This window comes from Hemibagrus wyckioides, linkage group LG02 (genome assembly GCF_019097595.1).
Source record: "Hemibagrus wyckioides isolate EC202008001 linkage group LG02, SWU_Hwy_1.0, whole genome shotgun sequence".
Classification (NCBI taxonomy): Eukaryota; Metazoa; Chordata; class Actinopteri; order Siluriformes; family Bagridae; genus Hemibagrus; species Hemibagrus wyckioides.
The window spans coordinates 20,050,145-20,068,269 of record NC_080711.1 but is presented as its reverse complement, the minus strand read 5'-3'; the positions used below and the strand labels follow the sequence as shown (position 1 = coordinate 20,068,269).

Here is an 18,125-nt window from a genome sequence, read left to right as displayed (position 1 = left end):
CTAAAGTGGTGATTAATATGAAGATCATATGAAAGTAGACACTCTGAGCTTTGTAGTGTTTTATAAGTATTTCTATTGTTTTTTTCCTAGCCGACTTATATTATTCAAAGAAAAGATCCAGGGAAAACAAAAACATCTTTAAAGTAAATGGTGATTTCAAACCCATTCTGCTGTCACATTCTGTGTAAGGGGTAATAACATCTCATACTGAAAGCCAGCAGTGTCCGAGATTCATTTTAGGTCATTTTGAGTGCAGTGTATGGAAGATAGCGTGGGACGGTTCGATCCATTAGGAAATACACAGAACAGCTTTGAGTGTTATCCTTAAATACTTTTATTTCATTATAAATCACATGAAATGAACTCTTGAATCCTTTCACAGTGCAAATCTATATTCAGTGTAAATCCTCAGTAGTGTTAATAATGTCTTCGTTACATATATTCTGACATGACATGAAAATATAAGTGATATTGTTTTAAAGTGAGCAGCATATCTGACAGAGCTCTACGAATACTGAATATCATAAAAACCAAAGACAGAAAGAACACATCCATATAAAAAGAACTATATATGTACATACGTTTCCTTGTATCTGGTACACTGTATATACTGAAGTGCCTTTTTAATCAGGTCCACCTTCACACTGACCACACAATGCACAATGACTGCAAATGTTTGAACCTATTTCTAACAGTAACGTTAAAGGACCACCATGAGACCACAGCCCTTCTCAGTCATGGTAAGCAATGACAATACCATGGTAACAGTGTGTGTTGTGCTGGTGCGAGTGTTATCAGGTACAGCAGCAGTGCTGTGGTCATAAACTGACAAAGATAAAGGGTTAACACACACAGTGCATGGAAAAAGATAAACCATGGTCGCTAGCTGTACACCTACAAGCTGAACCAACAAAGTAGGATGTAATAAGTGTATAAATACATGAGCTTATAACCATCATGAGCAGAACACCATCATATAGCAATCTAGTCTATCACAATAGACTTGAGTGGACATAATAAACAGGCAACTTTATGTATGTGCAGTACATATATATATATTTTTTTAATATATATATATATATATATAAATATATTTCTCTGAACAGATCCTGGTCTATCAGAAACCCATTTACAGCATATGGAAATAAAAAATAATACAATATAATAATAAAAATAATAATAAAAGAACCATTTTACATTCAGTGTCAATGACCTACACATTCTGTTTCTCTTACATTCTTTTTCTCACATCTACATATTTCATCCGCTCACAACACATCTCTCTCTCTCTCTCTCTCTCTCTCTCTCTCTCTCACTCTCTCTCTCTCTCTCTCACACACACACACACACACACACACTCTCTCAGAGCCTCTGTTGCGTATCACATCCCAGGAACTCCACCCTCAGTGCAATGTCATTAACCCAGCCTTTGGGGTGGATGCGGATAAATCGGGTGAACAGCGGAGGCTCGAAGATGTTCAGCTTCTCCTCATCGTGGTCGTTGTTCCCTTCAAAGATCTGCAAATTGAATGGACAAACACATATTATGAGCGATGCACGGTACGCTCCGGCGATATCTCACGGCACACATTTTCTTTTTAGCTGTTTGTGGAATTATAAATCTAGATGTGTAGTAAATATAATTTTTTTTTTCTTTTACTGAAGAGAATTGTCATGCTTAGGATTCAAAGAGTCGTTTATGGATTCAAAGGGTCAAATTCAAAGAGTTAGAACAGTAGTATAAATCTTGTTTAAACTAAAGTAACAATATATTAATATATCATCATCAACAACTGCCTCTAACTCTAATTTCTAGGGTGGAACTTTTTAAAACAAACATTTAATTCTTTATTAATATCATCTGCCAAAAAAAACCCCCACATTTCAGTATCATAGGATATTAGAAGACTGGTTTAGAGGTGTGTACCAGGACTATCGACTCAATAAAAAAGTTACAGTAGCTGGTCTTTCAGGAAGGCATTCAGTTATTTAGCTATCAGACATCCTTTGGACAAAGAAAGGCCACGATCATAAACAGAGAAGGATACTGGATGTGGATGTGGCACTTAGGGAACATTATAGGACATTAGGGGAATATTCTGTAAACCTAAAAACATTTTCCAAATGAAGGAAATTTGGGAATAAACCAACTTTCTGTTGAGGCAGGAAAGAAGTGGTCAAAAGTGTTTCCTTTAGAAGTGAACAGGAGTGAGATTAAAAGTATACCCTTGTGTGTACACCACTAGACTCAACTTTTATAAAAGACTTTTCATTCACACACACACACACAAACACACACACACACACACCTTCTCCTCTTGAGTCCCTGGTTCGGTGACCGTGACCCAGCTGTGACCGTCATCACTAACAGAGATCAAGAACTCGGTCACCATCATGCTTGTGAACAGGGATTTGGCTCCCTGTGTGACGATACCAGTGACTCTCTTCACCACCTTAAAGTCCACCTGCAGCCACTCGTAAGGGTTATTAGACTGAGAAAGAAAGAACCAGGAAAATAATGGTTACAAGATGAGCAATAACTCCGGAGTCATCTCATTCCAGTTGTTCTGTTCCTTCACCTGACACAGAAAGTTCCTCTATCTCTTGCATATGGTTCTCTGTTTGGTTCATTTAATGAGATCCAAATTATAAACATACTAGGAACGTTCTCCATAGGTTCTGTTTTGGTAACCAGAACTATCCATCCCAAATCAGGAGTAACAACCTAAACGTAATCTATACAGAACATCCTCTAATGTTTTTTTGTTATGTTTAAGTATTAAAGACATACACTATAAATAATGGGTGAAATTTTAGGGGAAGAGAACGTTAACAGAACATTAAGGCAACATTCTGCAAACCAAAAAGAAGACTTTTTAAAAACAAACCCAAATATGTTATAAAAATCAAAAACTAATGTTCCCAGAATGTTCTGGGAATAAAAAAATTGAGAGCTGGGTAGAAGAAAAAGTTTAAATTTTAATTATATGCAGTCTTTAGGTTTGACACTGTATGCTTCTATATGGAAACTTATAAAGTACATCAGTTGCTTTGCTTTTATTTCGAATAAATGAAATAAAAGGAGGCAAGATATTTTGGTTAGGATAAAGTGTGTGTGTGTGTGTGTGTGTGTGTGTGTGTGTGTCTTTGACTGATTTCACAGGGAAGTGGTGAAAGTGATGAGTCATGTTCAAAGACTACGAGACAATGGGTCATGCGTCTCACTCCAAAACAGACAGCTAGAGGAAATTCTCAACAATAGTGTTTAAATGAGCAACTGCCAAGCAATACCAGATTACTGATAAACCTTATTCCCAGTTCACACTGGGTCAACATTTTGGTAGCGATGGCACTAGAAAAAGCCAAATTCCTGCTTAAAGAATGCCATTGCTTTCTAAGCTTGATTTTTTTTTTTTTACTAGAGTGATTTATAGGACAGATAAAGTAAGTAATAGTAATCTTGTGCTGATATCTGTTTTTTTTTATATTTAAAATATTATTAAAACTGAAGCTACTGATTGAGGAACCATGTTAGCGATGTGGCCATTTTTAAAGCCACTGAAGGTAATATAAGTAAGGAATTAAAGAAAAGAAGTGCACTGGTACAAAAGGTTATACATCCATGGTGTAAAGACAGATCAGTGAAGGAAAATGAGTATTTCTGGATGTACCTTGGGTCTCCATGCGTTGGCGCTGCCACCTTGGTTAAGTCTGGCGAGGGATGGGCTCCATGTGTTTCTCCAGCTTTGCCGGAAGGTAGACGCACTAATCTGATTGTCGGCAATTAAGTTTCTCTGCATTCCTAACGGCAGTGAGCAACCTGAAACATGAGCGTGCAAGCATACCCGCCATCAATTACAGTCCTGACAGCATGAGCTATACACGACCAAAGATGAGTTTCACTGCAGCTTTAAGTACTTTGGTGTTCAAACCACAGACTACTTAGATATTTGCCTGAAAATTAAGTAATAAGTTATACTTATTCGCATGCCATTGTTTCACCTTTGCTTCTGAAATTTAACTAATAACATTTGTATATTTCTGCTTCTGTAAAGCTGCTTTGTGACAATGTCAACTGTTAAATAAATAAAATTCAATTCAGCTGAATGTTAGGTTGGGTTTTATTTAACAGCAAATTAAAAAACAACAACACTATTGCTGCATTTTCTGTCTCTGTTTTTTTTTTTCTGGTCTAGTCCTACATGCAGGTAATTTGTATAATGTGACTAGGAAACCCATAAATGTAACATTAAGGAGCTCATAACCCGAGTACAGTTGAATACAAGTAACTTTCCCTGTGTAAATACTAACGTAATTTATTTGATTTATCTGAATATGGCTCAAAAATTGTTATTGACTGATGTGATAGTGTATAACCCAAAGAATTGTGTTAAATAATTAAATAATACCAAGGGCATTTTAGGTATTAAGAATGTTTTTCCAGTTCCTCAGACATTTTGGATCCATCTGATTATTTTTTTTTTGTGAAGATAACCAGTGATTCTATAAAATCTCACCTGCCACAATCTGCTTTTAGTATTCATTATTTACATTAGACTGTGTATGTGTATTTACTTACTGTTGAGGTCACAGCCCAGCAGTTCAAACCTCAGAGTGGGCTTGATGACGTAGTTGGATGGATGAATGCGAATGTAGCGACTAATGATTGGAGGAGAGATGAGGTTCTCCTTTACCTTGGAGCCATCCAGGTTTGCGTTAAATTTCTAGTTTAAAAGAAAAACAAAAATTAATTCAAAATCAGTTGCATTCAAATTTTTGCTTAGCAATATAAGGTTAGCTGATTGGAATTGTTGGTTTGAGGTAGTATTAAGTCTTGACATTGTGTATTTGGGCTAAAAGATTTGGACTTAAAGTTTTTTCTGTTAGTGGTTAGTATTTGGACTGAGAAGTCACATGTGGTGCCATGCTGAATTTTTCACACTGAACGTTGTGAAGGCAAGATTTTGGGCTTAAGGGGTGTTATTGGGTAAAGTCTTGGAAATGGCTGATCTTGCTGAGTGTTCAAGTTTAATAGTAGTTCAGAGTTTATCAGTTAAGGCTTTAGTAGGCTTTGGGGCTGTAGGTGTTGTGTCGAGTGTTCGATTCTTAGTGTTGAGGCCAGATGTAGGGTCAAGGACAGGGATTTAGGGTGTAGGGCTGGAAAGAGTCAGTGTTTCAGAAGGTTTCATTCCAGCTGAGCAAAAGCTACACCTGAGAAATCTAAAAATAATTAATAAAACAGATGGATTTAGGAAATCCTGGACCCACGCTCTTTCCGGGTAAGAGTGGAGACCTCAGGTCTAGGGGGTTGAGGCTTAGGTCCTGCAGCCATCATTTTGTGCAACGGATCATTGCGTTGTGATAAGGTGTTGTCAGTTGTCGAGAAGTATTAAGGCTGGTATTTGGCCTTTGGTACTTACATATGCAGACTCGCTGCTGTTTCCTTTGTATGTCTTCCACGTTTTCTGGTCCAGGCTATAACTGATGGTGAAGATCATGGTGAACATGTCTTTCAGGCCAAAGGAGGTTTTTGCGCCCTGTGTCTGTATCCCTTGGATTAACATAGGCCGTAACAAATCCACCTAACGCACACACACACACACACACACACAAGTATTAGTTCTGGAGAAGCTCTACACAAACAAACATAACTGTTGTGTTTGGGAAGTGAGAATTAGCTGGTCATTATACCTGGATCCAGGAGGTCTCATTGTTGCCAATCCAAGCATTAACTGATCCAGATAAGTGCAATCGGGCTAATCCTGCCACCCAGTTATCTGTCAAACAAGGCAAAAGTTTTGCTTTTTAAAAAAAAATCTGATGTAAAATGGACTTTATGTTTAGAGTAAATGAAGTAGGTTTTAAATATCTCTCCACCACCAATAGCTATTTCTACACTAATACCAGTAATCAAAAACAGTTCTTTGTATTCAGGACAAAAAAATAACTTATAAAAATATAGACTTATATGGTTTTCATTTTACCATAATGATCGGATTCAGTGAGTTGCTCATCAGCTATCCATCTGGACTGCATTCCCAAGGGCTGAATACATTCTGCAAGACCAGATCAGTTCAAATGTCATTTTCAGGCAATCGTTAGTAATTGACACACATAAACTAATGATTAAGAGTATATTCAAAATCCATCCAGTAATCAGAGACAAGCCGTATATGTAGTAAAACAATATAAATGGTCCAAACTACAGTCCAGAAATTGTTAATGTCCAGAAATTACCATATGAAAGATATTTTAAAGGTATGTTATATTCATGTCGCTTTACAGCTGTTTCTTACGTGGGTTATAAACAAGAAGTTTGGCTCTCATGCCAGAGAGTTGGTGATCTCCAATGGTGCACTCAACCAGCCAGGTGCCCACTATTCCGGGTCTCATTTCAATGCTTCCAAACACACCTGAAATGAGAGAGGAGGATTAGAAGACCAAACATCAGAATCACCTGAATCAATTCGGAGGAGTGTGCAATTCTTTTAAATTACAGCAGATTTTACACAGATTTGGTCTGAGGAATGTCATGTGATATCATCACAAAATACATTCAGCCAAACACACTTTTTTCCTACTGGGAAATGAATCCTTACACTGAATGCTACAAAAATTCTATCAAAGTTAAATAAAAATCGTTGTGTTTTTACCCGGGAAAAGGTTGAAGATGCCCAGACGGTGTTCCTGATCTTTCCCAACGCTGAAGGGTATTCCATGGAAGTGGACAGCATGAAACTCTCCACCACTGCCCACATTTAACAGGTGCCAGCGAGATGTCTGGTGCTGCGCCACCACCAGGCCAGGTAGAGTATCGGCGACATATCCATTAATTGCTACATCAGACCATGAAACAGAAACAGCAGAAAGTATTGAGTGGTGGCTAATAAATGTTCATTTATTGTTCCCAAGTCAATTATACTCTCATTAGTTTTTTTCTATTTCTACTGATATTCTGTATTTTATAGATTGAATGCACATAAAATTTCCTGATAAGGTTGCTTGTGTGTACATGTTGCGTGTACCAGCAAATTTGTTGCTGGTCTCAAACCAGGGATCGTCTATTTTGGCTTGGCATGGTGGTGTACAGAACTCCTTGATGTTGTGGTCCAAATACCAGCTTTTCTTCTCATCAAAAATAGTGAACAGGAGGAATAAATCCTGCACTCCGGGTTGCAGGAGGACGCGTGGCTTAAGTGTCCCAGGACGACAAATGAGTAACGGCCCAATCAGGCCAGAGTTTATGTCCTTCTCCTGGGACACACACACAAACACTTTTTAAGGAAATGTGATGTCAATTGGAATAAGGTTTTAATATAGGCTTGAAGGTATTACAGATGCGTCAAGTAGATCAATTAGCCACCAAAATTCTTTCACAAATATAGAAGTGATATTGCATACCATATTAACCGTAGAGTAATAGGCCCCAGCCTTGCAGTCAAAGTCTTTGGATGATGGTCCTTGTCGTTTAGTAATTCTCCAGCTGTAGATCCTCTCTTCTCCAGGAGGCACTGGGTCACCCGGTCCCTCATTTTCCTGTAGAGTCACCCCCTGTGGTGCAGAGCTCGCCATGGTCCTATCATACACACCGTGTAGGTGCAGGGAGTATGGTCTGGAGGCAGTGTTCTTAAAAACGACCTGTACCAGATGACAAATAGGAAGTGGTCAAGCTCAGGACTGTCACAGGTCATTAAATAGGAAGAAATATAAGCACATTTTCTTAACAAAAAGCGATGAAAAGCAGGATCACACTTACAGTAAGCACATCATTAACCTCCACCTTAAGCACAGGACCCATAATCCCAAGGTGTTCATCTAGCTCTCCGCGTTTCACAGGATTCTTGAAATCTCTGTCATGATATGCTCGGTATACAACTTTCTTGTAGGCTGGGAAATATTTTCTCATTCCTCTCCTTGTCTCCCTGTGCAGACAAATTGAACTCATGTTATTCAATGGTCAGACCCACTGCCTTGCACATAGCTGAGTCAGCTGATTGAGTGTGGAAGCACTCCACACTCAAGGGCTGTTAATTATAGTATTGTGCAGGATTTAATGTCTTAGTGTAGAAAGCCATATTGTGAAATTAAACCAAATGTTATACTCTATTACATTTAACAGCAAAAACAAAGTTGACATTCCTCTTTAGTCCGCATTTTCTATCCTGATTTTTTTTCCCACTTAAAAGCCAGTTTTTGTGTCTTAAGGTGCTGATTAAAATCCCCCATCTCTAGCATGTCTACTCAAGCAAAATCTGTCAACCTTTGAGGTGTGAACTATGACACAAGAAATTTGCACAGTGAATGCTGTGCTCAGAAAATCAATTAGATTTTTGGGTTAATGAGATTTATACTCCACCTGGCACTGATGAGTTGGGCAGGTTTGTTAATCCCATAATCCCACATGATTTCCTCTGCTGCAATGTAATAGCTACGGAATTTTGATTCGCTGGCCCTGATATCCATCTCATTAGTGGAGTCAAAGCTAGGAGTGCTTTTATTTTCATCATCTTCGTAATCATCATACTCCAAGGGTGGAAGGTTCTCCAGGTCGGTCTTGTTCTGTGAAGAGCTTGATGGCGAATTCTGAGCGCTCAGATCCAGATGTTGTCCATCTTTGTAGGCATATTTTTGAGGATCTAGGCTTTCCATCAGCTTGTCCAGCTCTTGAACAGACTCTTTCAAAACATCATTGTCACTCATTGCACCATTCGATTTTGCGGCCTCAGCTATATTCTTTTCCAATAGCTCTCTCCGAGTCCTTTCTGTTAAATTAGAGGTTGTATTGAGCCCTAATTTCTGAATGAACTTCTTAAACAGGTCACCAGGTGGACTCTTGTCTATATTTGACGTTTTATTTTCACCTACATCCTGGTATCTCACTGTTTTATTGTCGTCCATCTTAACCACATCATCTAATTTTGTCCCTCTTGGACTGGTAGATTCTGGGTCAGTTCTGTGGGAAAGAGAAGAAGGATGATCACTCCTTGCTTCTGTATCATTCTCTACAAACACAAGTCTCTTCTGGCGACTTGATGAAGTCATCTCCATGTTGAGATGATCCAGAATATCCTGCGGAATTCCTCCCTGGGAGAGAACATCCAGATCCTCAGCTTCATTCAGTGGGACAAGTTTCCTCTTGCATACCAAGGTGGTCTTCTCTGTTTTTTTCTCTAAGGGCATCTTTGTAATGTTTTGCTGCTTTGTTTGGCTTGTATTGCTTGACACTTGCTGGCAAATCTGGATAGCCACAGTTCGGTTTCTCTTCCTGAAGCCCCGTGGGATTGGGAAATGCTTCTCTATGTGATCCTCCAAGTCCTCATAGTCATCGTTGTCCACCAGGGTGAGCTCTGGTTCACAGTTAAACACAGAGTACCGTACGCTCATCCCTTGGGCTTTGAGAATGGGATCGAAGGCACCAATCTCCCATTCACCTAGACAAATTTTTTAAAGTAGGAAACTGATCAGCAGACTAAGAATACACTATGACAGACAGTGATGTAATGTAATTTTATACCGCTATTTTATGATTGATTCATTTGATTTTTGTATTACAATTATAGTTAATGCATGGTACGTCTTGAAAGCTTTGACCCTTACCTTCAGTCTCCATCTCAGTGGTGACAGTTTCACCCATCATTGGGAAAAGTGTAAGGACTGTGCCATATTTTCTGTCCATTTCGAACGGGTTTCCCGTGAAATACACTGACAGAAAATCACTCTGCAAACCCACGTTAGCCACGTGCCAGAGCAAAACATCACCAACACACATCTTATATTGCAGACTGTTATGCATAAAACCATTTACACCTACAAGGGAAAAGAGATGAAAAGAGAGAAAGATAAGGTAGATTGTTGTTCCAGTTGTTGCTACACATGTTGCTACATAACATGAGCAAGCTAAAGGCGATACTTACTGTGCATAACATTGGAGTTGTAAAAACGAGGATCACTGCGATCAATCTTGGAATGAGTTTCACTAAACTTATTGAAATTCTCATCAGCATACCAGCTTTTGTTTTCATCAAAGATGGAGAACATTAGGTGTTTTTCTCTGTCAGAAGATAACTAAAAGAATACACACATGTTGGTCATGTTACCAAGTATATCCATCCATCCATTCATCCATTCATCCATTCATCCATCCAGTTCACCTACTGATCCATTTACCAAAACCATCTGTCTATCTATTGCATAAGTCTTTATCTGTTCAACCATCCGTCAAAGAAATTGATTAAATCCAGCCATCCCTCTATCATCCAGTACACCCATTGATCCCTTTACCAAACCACTCTTAATTAATTCCCTAAATTCATCCATGCATACATCCTTCCATCCATCTTTCCTTCCATCCATCCATCCATCCATCCACCCATCCATCCATCATCCATCCATCTTTCCTTCCTTCCATCCATCCATCCATCCATCCATTCATCCATCCAACCAGCCATCCATCTATTGAATACAATCATTTGTTTTAAGCACTTCAGCAAATCCATCAATCCACCTATCAAATAAATATAACGTCTATCAAGTACTTCAATCCCTTCACCAAATCCATCAGTCCAACAAATTTATCTGAAAAGCCTTTCACCAGAACCACCAATTAATCCATCCATGCATTCATCAAGCTTAGCTTGGATCGAACCATAAACATACTTTAAATAAAGAATTAATTAACAAGCACATACAATATAATAACCAATATTTGCTATCTAATTTTTTAGCTGCAATGTAACACTCACCACTTTCCCTCGCTTGTCCAAAGTCTCTGATTTGCAGATGATAAGGGGCCCTACCAGGCCGGATGCCAAATCTCGCTCTGGATCCAATGTGCTGTGATACAGCCGGGTCAGACAGCGGGGGTCGGCTTCGGTGGGAGCATCATCGGCTGTCACCTTCCACAGGTACATCATAATTTCACCTGGTGGGACAGCCAGGGACCGCAGGTCCACTTTCATCCCTTCATGTTGCACCAATGCACAAAATACATGGAGTTATTTCCAGAGTCAGTTTTAACCTTATGCAATGTATCAAAGTCGTAAGGTCAAGTCCAAGTTCTTTTAGCTACAATAGTTTAACAAACTATAATGATGACAGAAAAAAATCACTGAACAACTCCAAAAACATTAGTCACATCTGCTTCCTAAGGAAAATAAGATCCTTTAATAGCTGTAAAAAACGTGCTTCACAGTATGAGGCCTGGGAAAACATAAGCTTTTATCTCAGCCTTTAACATTAGCTCTGTTAAATACTGTGGAATACACTTTACTAATTAGAGTCCAGGCCAGTAAGCTTTATAAGGTCATGGAGAAAACTAATCCTTTTTTATTATGTTTTATGTAACATCTGAAATATTTTGGCTTTGTGTTTACAACTGTAGATTTTTAAAATGTACAGAAGTAGATCCTGCATTTACCAGAAAAGTAAGATGAAGTTTAACCAAAAGTTTGTGGACATCTGACCATCACTTCCAAAAATTAGCTTTTTTTATATTAAAAATATGGTTTAATATTACATATATTTCCTTCAGTGAAACTAAAGCCCCAAACATATTCTGGCATGACAGTGCCCCTTTATCCAAATTGAGGTATATGAAGACATGATTTGCCATGAATACATGATTTTTGAAGTTGGAGTGGAAGTCCTTGAGTGTCCTGATCTCAACTCCACTGAACAGTTTGGGGATGAACTGGAACACCAACAACACTGCAGGCCTCCACGCTTGACATCACTGTCATAGCTCACTAGCGCCCGTGCGGTTGAATGAACACAAATCCCCACAACATAGTGGAAAGTTTTTCCAGAGGAGTGTTGGTTCAGAGAAGGGACAGACTATCTAGAATGGGACGTTCAATGACAAATATAGGTGTGATGGTCATGTATCCGCAAATGTTTGGACATGTAGTGCATTTCCTGTTTTTAGGAGAAAGTAGTCTCCAGTAATTTTCCCACCACATGCCTTTAATACAGTATCATGAACTACATTTTTCAGAATGAATTTAGCCTTACCTCTGTTCTTCACTGGCTGCACGCTGGCAAGTCCATTTGGAAAGATGTTATAAGGTCGATTGGCCATATTTTTAAAAACAATCTGAAAAACAATGGTTTATAAGTATTATTTTTCCCAGAATATTGTCCTATAGTATTCAAAACTGCACGTATCGATGTATGGAAATATTCATGTTGCTTTACCTGAAACTGGTCATTCACCTCTCCCCTAAGCACTGGCCCAATCAATGAATTGCTTTGGCTCTTCTTCTTTGTGAATGTTCTGTCTGTGTACTCGACATAAGCCACTTTCTTATAGACTTTACCCAAGAGCTGCGTTTGTTGGACGGTAGAATCGGGGTTCGAAAGTCTGGAATAAAATGAGCAAATAAACTATGAACAACTAAACCCTTAGACTTCCACTCAGACTTGTTTAAATTACTCACAGTAGTGAATGTAACTCATCAAAGCTACCCTTTTCTTGAACTCAGCCAAATTACTCAAGCGAAGTTACTCTGACTTATTCACATTGTACTCTCTCAAACAAGTTATTGAGACATGGCCAAACTACTCAGACCCCTACAGAAAACACAAATTTGTCCCATGTCAACTGATCCAAGTTTCTCAGAAAAATCTAAACTCTCCACTGCATTTTTCTTAGACCAAGGCCAAGTTTTGACCTCCTTTCCTAACTAAAATTAATCATTTGAAGGAATGTAAAGAAAATGTAAAACATTGTTTTGGGGTAAAAGGGAAAGAAACAATGACATTACAGCATGTAACCTGTATAGTCCACACATATGAATCTTTTTTGTTTGTTTGTTTTAGACTTGTTACAGCCACTTCATACTTTATAGTGTTTATACCAATTTATGGCATACTAATGACATACAATTGACACCATATTCCACATTCAGACAAATAAACTTCTAAGTAAACTTAAATTTTTCCAGTTATCCTACCGATTGCTTTGAGGGTTGTAGTCCCACATGACCTCCTCAGCACTGATGTAATGAACCCAGACTTTGGGTCGTCTCCCACCGGATCTCAAAATCGATTGGGTTCCACCAGGTCGTAAGATAGAAAAAAGATTGTCCATTGTGTAGTCTTCATCCCCATCCAATTCATTGTAAGTATGATCGGTATTTCCCTTTTCAGGCAGCTCATTGGATTCAGGGCAGTTCTCCACAGTAAAGAAGGCACTCATACCAGCTGAGCAGAAACAAAAAAAACCCAAACAAGTATTAGATGTACATCAGGAAATTTGAGTTGTTTGGTTTGGACTTTGGACTAGATGTCTACTCCCAAACTTTAATTCTTATTTCCTGAAAACATGCAATTCATATAATGTTATCAGGTGTTGCACCTTCATCTCATACTTTCTGTATAAGTCTGTAAATGGGATACATCATGTTGACTGACCTTGCCGATGTGAATGGATCCTACAGGAAATCAGAAACTTCCCTTCAGCATATGGCTTGAGCAGGGCGGTGCTGAAGGTCATAGGGGTCATCTCCACAGTGACCCGTCTGTGGTCCATTACTTTTAATGTGTGGTCCTGGAACTGAATTGTGTGGATGTCTGGAGTGGTGCCTAGGCCAATAAGGTGCCAGGAAACTTCTGGACTTTTCTGGCATATCTTCAGTCCTGACAAAAAAAAGGCACTTCAAATGTCTAAGGGGTGCTAAACTGTAGCTGAACAATAATTTTGATTATTTGACCCATTTTGCTGAATATCTGATGCAGAAGAAATGATTTTTAAATCCATCCATCCAACCATCCATCCATCCATCCATTCAGCAATTACAAAAATCTGTTAAACTTTTCATCAAAACCAGCAATCCATGCAATATCCAAGTCACCAAATGATGCATTTAACATAACAGAAAACAGACTATTGACTTATTCACCAAATCCTTCCATCCATCCATCCATCCATCCATCCATCCATCCACCCATCCATCCATCCACCAACCAAAATTAATATAAAAATTTGTTAAAACCTTTACTAAAACCAGGCATCCATGCATTGTCCAAGTCACCAAATGACACATTTAACAAAATAGTTTTATCACATTGGTTTATTCATCAAATCCATCCATTCATCTATCTCTGAATGGATAATGAAGATTTTAAAATCGTTTTACCAGTGTAAACGTACATTGCGTACACACATAGTGAGATATTGCTTGATTGTATAAAGTAAATATTGACCAGACCTTTCAGTGTGGAATTGACGTATCCATTGATGGTGTGAAACTGTGGACGAGTAGATGATTTCCTCAGTTTATCTGCTCGGGCCCTGTCTCTATACCAACTCTTACTTTCATCAAACACGGCAAACAGCAGGACAAACTCGGGCACCTTGCGTTGACGGCCCTCTGTTAGTGCACCTGGACATGGGTTAAAGGTCAATGGAGTTATAATTGATATATTTTGGCCAAACTCTCATCTTATTTCTAATTTGGATATGCACAAAGCATTTAAAACTGTTATATTGGTCCTTATTATATTAGAAGCTTATGAAAATTACATTAATTTTTACACAACTTTGAGTGCAATAAACATCACACCTGATTTGCAGATCAGGAAAGCACCGATGAGTCCAGTATTGAAGTCTCTCACAATGTCTACCTGTGATGAGTAGGAGTAAGGGAGGCACTCTGGGTCTGTGATGGTTGGCCCACTGTTAGGATGAATGTCCCATATGTACTTATAATATCCACCAGGCTGTACCGCATCATCCCCTTGCTCCTGGGCAGATGTAGAATCCTCATAACCAGCACCTGGACATAATGCAACACAGTTTTGGGTTAAAATTGACTAATAAAAATACAAGATATTTATCTACAAAAGCTGAGCATAATTACTGAATAAAATATGAAGGGGAATGTTATTCTCCTGGTAATATTTCTGCTACAATATTAACGCAACAACATTACATATCTGTTGAAATTACTCTTATTTGTCCATTAATATATCTAAATATATACCAATGGCAGGAAATATCTGGTTTCACTCTGTATAGAAATGCCAGCATTGCATAAAAAGCTCTTCCAACATTACCAAATTTATGAATCCTTTATGAACGTGAAGGCGTTATTGTGAAAGTGATTATGTGTTAAATTGTACACTTCTGTGTTCCATTGACCAAGACCACATATTTTCAGTATAACTGTGACATGTACAGTATGTAAGGAGAAACACACACACAAGGCATGCTGTTACTGGAAACTAATTAACTTCTAATGAAGTAGAGTTACAGTTCATAATACAAAGCTTCATATAACAGAACTTTCCAAATTTGGAATTTTGCATATGATTATATATTTGCAGCATTTATTACTGAAGAAGAAGTCAGAAGTTTTAACTGTGTAGTGTTACATTTATAGACGCATCATCAACAAATAGAAAAATGACTAATCAGAATCGAGAGCTCGAGTGACCCAGACATAATCTGGGTCAGTTTCTATTGCTCAGCACTTCCCCTGTGATCCAGAGTGGAATTTAGAGATAAAGTAAAATGCCCAGCCACTATCATCACTCTTTTTTTTTTTATCTTATCATAGTATTCTGGGTCAAAATAACACAAGAAAAGTCTTTTTTATGTTCATTAGTAAACGAGACTGTGGACCAAAGACATAATGATTCATGCTGGAAACTCACCTTCAGATTGTTTCCAGTAGGGGATGCCAATTGGGGAAATGCTTAGAGGAAAAGAGGCGAAGTTTTTAAAGTGGACCACCACACGGTCATTCACTTCAGCTCTGATTGTCGGACCCTGAATTCCTGCAGCACCAAAAAAAAATGATCAGAAATTAATTTGAAGTAACCCTTTTTCTGGTAGGCAAACACAAGCAATTGCATGCCATTTAAAGCCATTGTATTGAAATAGGTGTGTAAAATTAAGTTCATTTCAAGTAGAACTGCAGAGAAGATGGAAAATCTATAACTATCCAAAGAACCCCTTATTTTTTCCTCTTACACTCTTAGAAGAAAAGGTTATATATAGTAACGTGAAGGGTTTTATGTGGTGCTTCATATGTGGAACCCATAAAAAGTTCTATATACATCCCTTTTTAGGGGTTCAATCAAGTTTTAGCCTGTGAAAAGGCTCTATATAACAGGTTCTTTAGAGTCACTCAAGTTGTTATGTTAAAGAATGAAATGACGAAATGTCTTTATACATATGATTACTGTAGGAGATAATAGAAAATAATTCAATAAAATTTTATTTTAATGTGTGCATAAAGCAAAGTTTAGCCCAAAGATCACTTTGTTCATAGACAAGGGTTTCACAGAGAACCACAATGAACCTTTTTTTTCCCCAAGAGTGTATTATATCCATCCAAGCCAGTATTAAACATTTAAAATTCTTTACAATTGCAGCAATTCATTTTATACTAAAGTTTTAACAATCTTTCACATACACGACAGTCTGGCTTCTGTGGATTCATTCTTACATGGTTTAATTTTAACTTTTCTTTCAGGAAACTTAGCAGGAAGCTTTGCAGTGCTGTGGTTATCATTTGTCCTCTCATTGCTCTTCTTAAAACACACAGGCACTAGGAAAATATTAAATAGATTGATATATATATAAAAAAAAAGGAATTCGGTCGCACTAACCTGCCCAAGGAGGTTTTGTCTTCGGGGTGGTGAAAGTGGAGTCTGTATATTCGGTGTACACGGCCTTGACATATTTCTGAACACTGGATCCCCTGTAGAAAATTATTAAAATAAAATAAAAAATATTTTTTTGTTGTGTAGAAGTCACTACAAACCTAAAGACAGGAGCACAAGGCAACTATACTAACTAAAATATTACAAGTATGATATTATTATATTATATAACCTGTGATGCTTTATAGAATAAAATCGAAAAAATAACATAGCTACTGAAGTGGTGTGGGTTATGTAAGGAATAAAACATGATTAGGCATGCTGTTTTGGGGAAATAATCAATGATGTGTGTAACAACAAGAAGCAGAATTTCTGTCAGCATAAAAGGTGATACTGTTCCCATAACAGAACTTATTCCTGAGGTGTTTTTTTAAAGTTAATAACACAATAAAATACAGTTTATGATGTTACTAAGAAACCATGAGGGCCATGAAGAAAATGTAAATAAATATCCTTTTTTTCAGCTATGGTTGTTACAAAAGTGCTGACACAAAATTTCTAGTATGCATTTATAACCAGTTTTCATTTGTTAAAGTGAAATGTACTTTGGAAATGAATCAACTGAATCAAACGAATCAAATGAATCAATATCTGACCAATCAGAATCAAGAATTCACCAAGGTGTAAATTCTGTATGTGGTGTGCATCTGTGTGTTTTTATGTTTGTGTTGGTGTGAGTGTGTGTGTGTACCTCTGATTAGCACCTGGATCCTCACCACCAGTGTTCAGATAGTCCCAGTTGGTCTCCACTGCCCCAATGTAGAACTCCTGTATCTTGTTCACAGCATGTGAACCCGGAAAACACTTGACGAGGAAGAGGATGAACACTAGAGCCCTCATTACGTTCAAGAGTTCGTGCACAACTACACAAACGCACACACACAAAGAGACACAGCTAGCTTTTCTTCACATACACACACTTATCCCTGTTGAGGTTAAGTCACTAAAGAGCTCAGGAGACCAAGTGGAGGAATTTAAAGAGTAAGGGAAGGGGGCGTGTCATCTACCAGGAGGGAGTTGTTTTTTGTTTTTTTTCTTCTTTCTAATTTAAGTTAAAGGAATGACTGAAGGTGGGAGGGAATGTGAAGACAATAAGGAATATTTTATGTATGCATCACTGATTTTTTTAGCACTTCTTCTCATGTAATTAGGGTGAATTGAGATAGATTGGCTCATCTTTGAATTTCCAGCTTGTCTAGACATTTTTGTCATTAATCAAACATATGATACATCCCTGCTTATCTCCAGCGTCTGGCTGTATGAAATCAACAGGAAAGAAAAATGTTTCTGTATTTCATATTTTACAGAATTTTACATCACGACTGACTGAAAGCCATTAGAGCTGATCATTTGGCAGAATCGTTCACGCTTAGGAGATAATATTCCATGTAGAATGTTCATATTTGGAACCGTTAAGAGATTCTGCATACTATAAAGCCCTTGGGGATCCCTATTGT

At 37.9% G+C, this 18,125-nt stretch overlaps 1 protein-coding gene across 1 annotated transcript; it reads right to left on the bottom strand.

Annotated features, from left to right (window-relative positions):
- Positions 1-316: 316 nt before the first annotated feature.
- Positions 317-17,620, bottom strand: f8 (coagulation factor VIII, procoagulant component). The gene is made up of 25 exons (XM_058404181.1): positions 17,360-17,620; positions 16,615-16,706; positions 15,655-15,777; positions 14,562-14,774; positions 14,208-14,381; positions 13,411-13,635; positions 12,951-13,200; positions 12,193-12,358; positions 12,010-12,091; positions 10,743-10,960; positions 9,915-10,065; positions 9,598-9,807; positions 8,357-9,431; positions 7,757-7,922; positions 7,402-7,638; positions 7,026-7,254; positions 6,654-6,836; positions 6,297-6,413; positions 5,985-6,056; positions 5,692-5,777; positions 5,421-5,582; positions 4,580-4,724; positions 3,672-3,820; positions 2,310-2,492; positions 317-1,518 (listed from the first exon to the last, which is right to left on the bottom strand). Exons 1-25 carry the CDS (start codon positions 17,506-17,508, stop codon positions 1,363-1,365), a joined length of 5,013 nt encoding a protein of 1,670 aa, XP_058260164.1. The 5' UTR covers positions 17,509-17,620; the 3' UTR covers positions 317-1,362.
- Between the last annotated feature and the right edge of the window lie 505 nt (positions 17,621-18,125).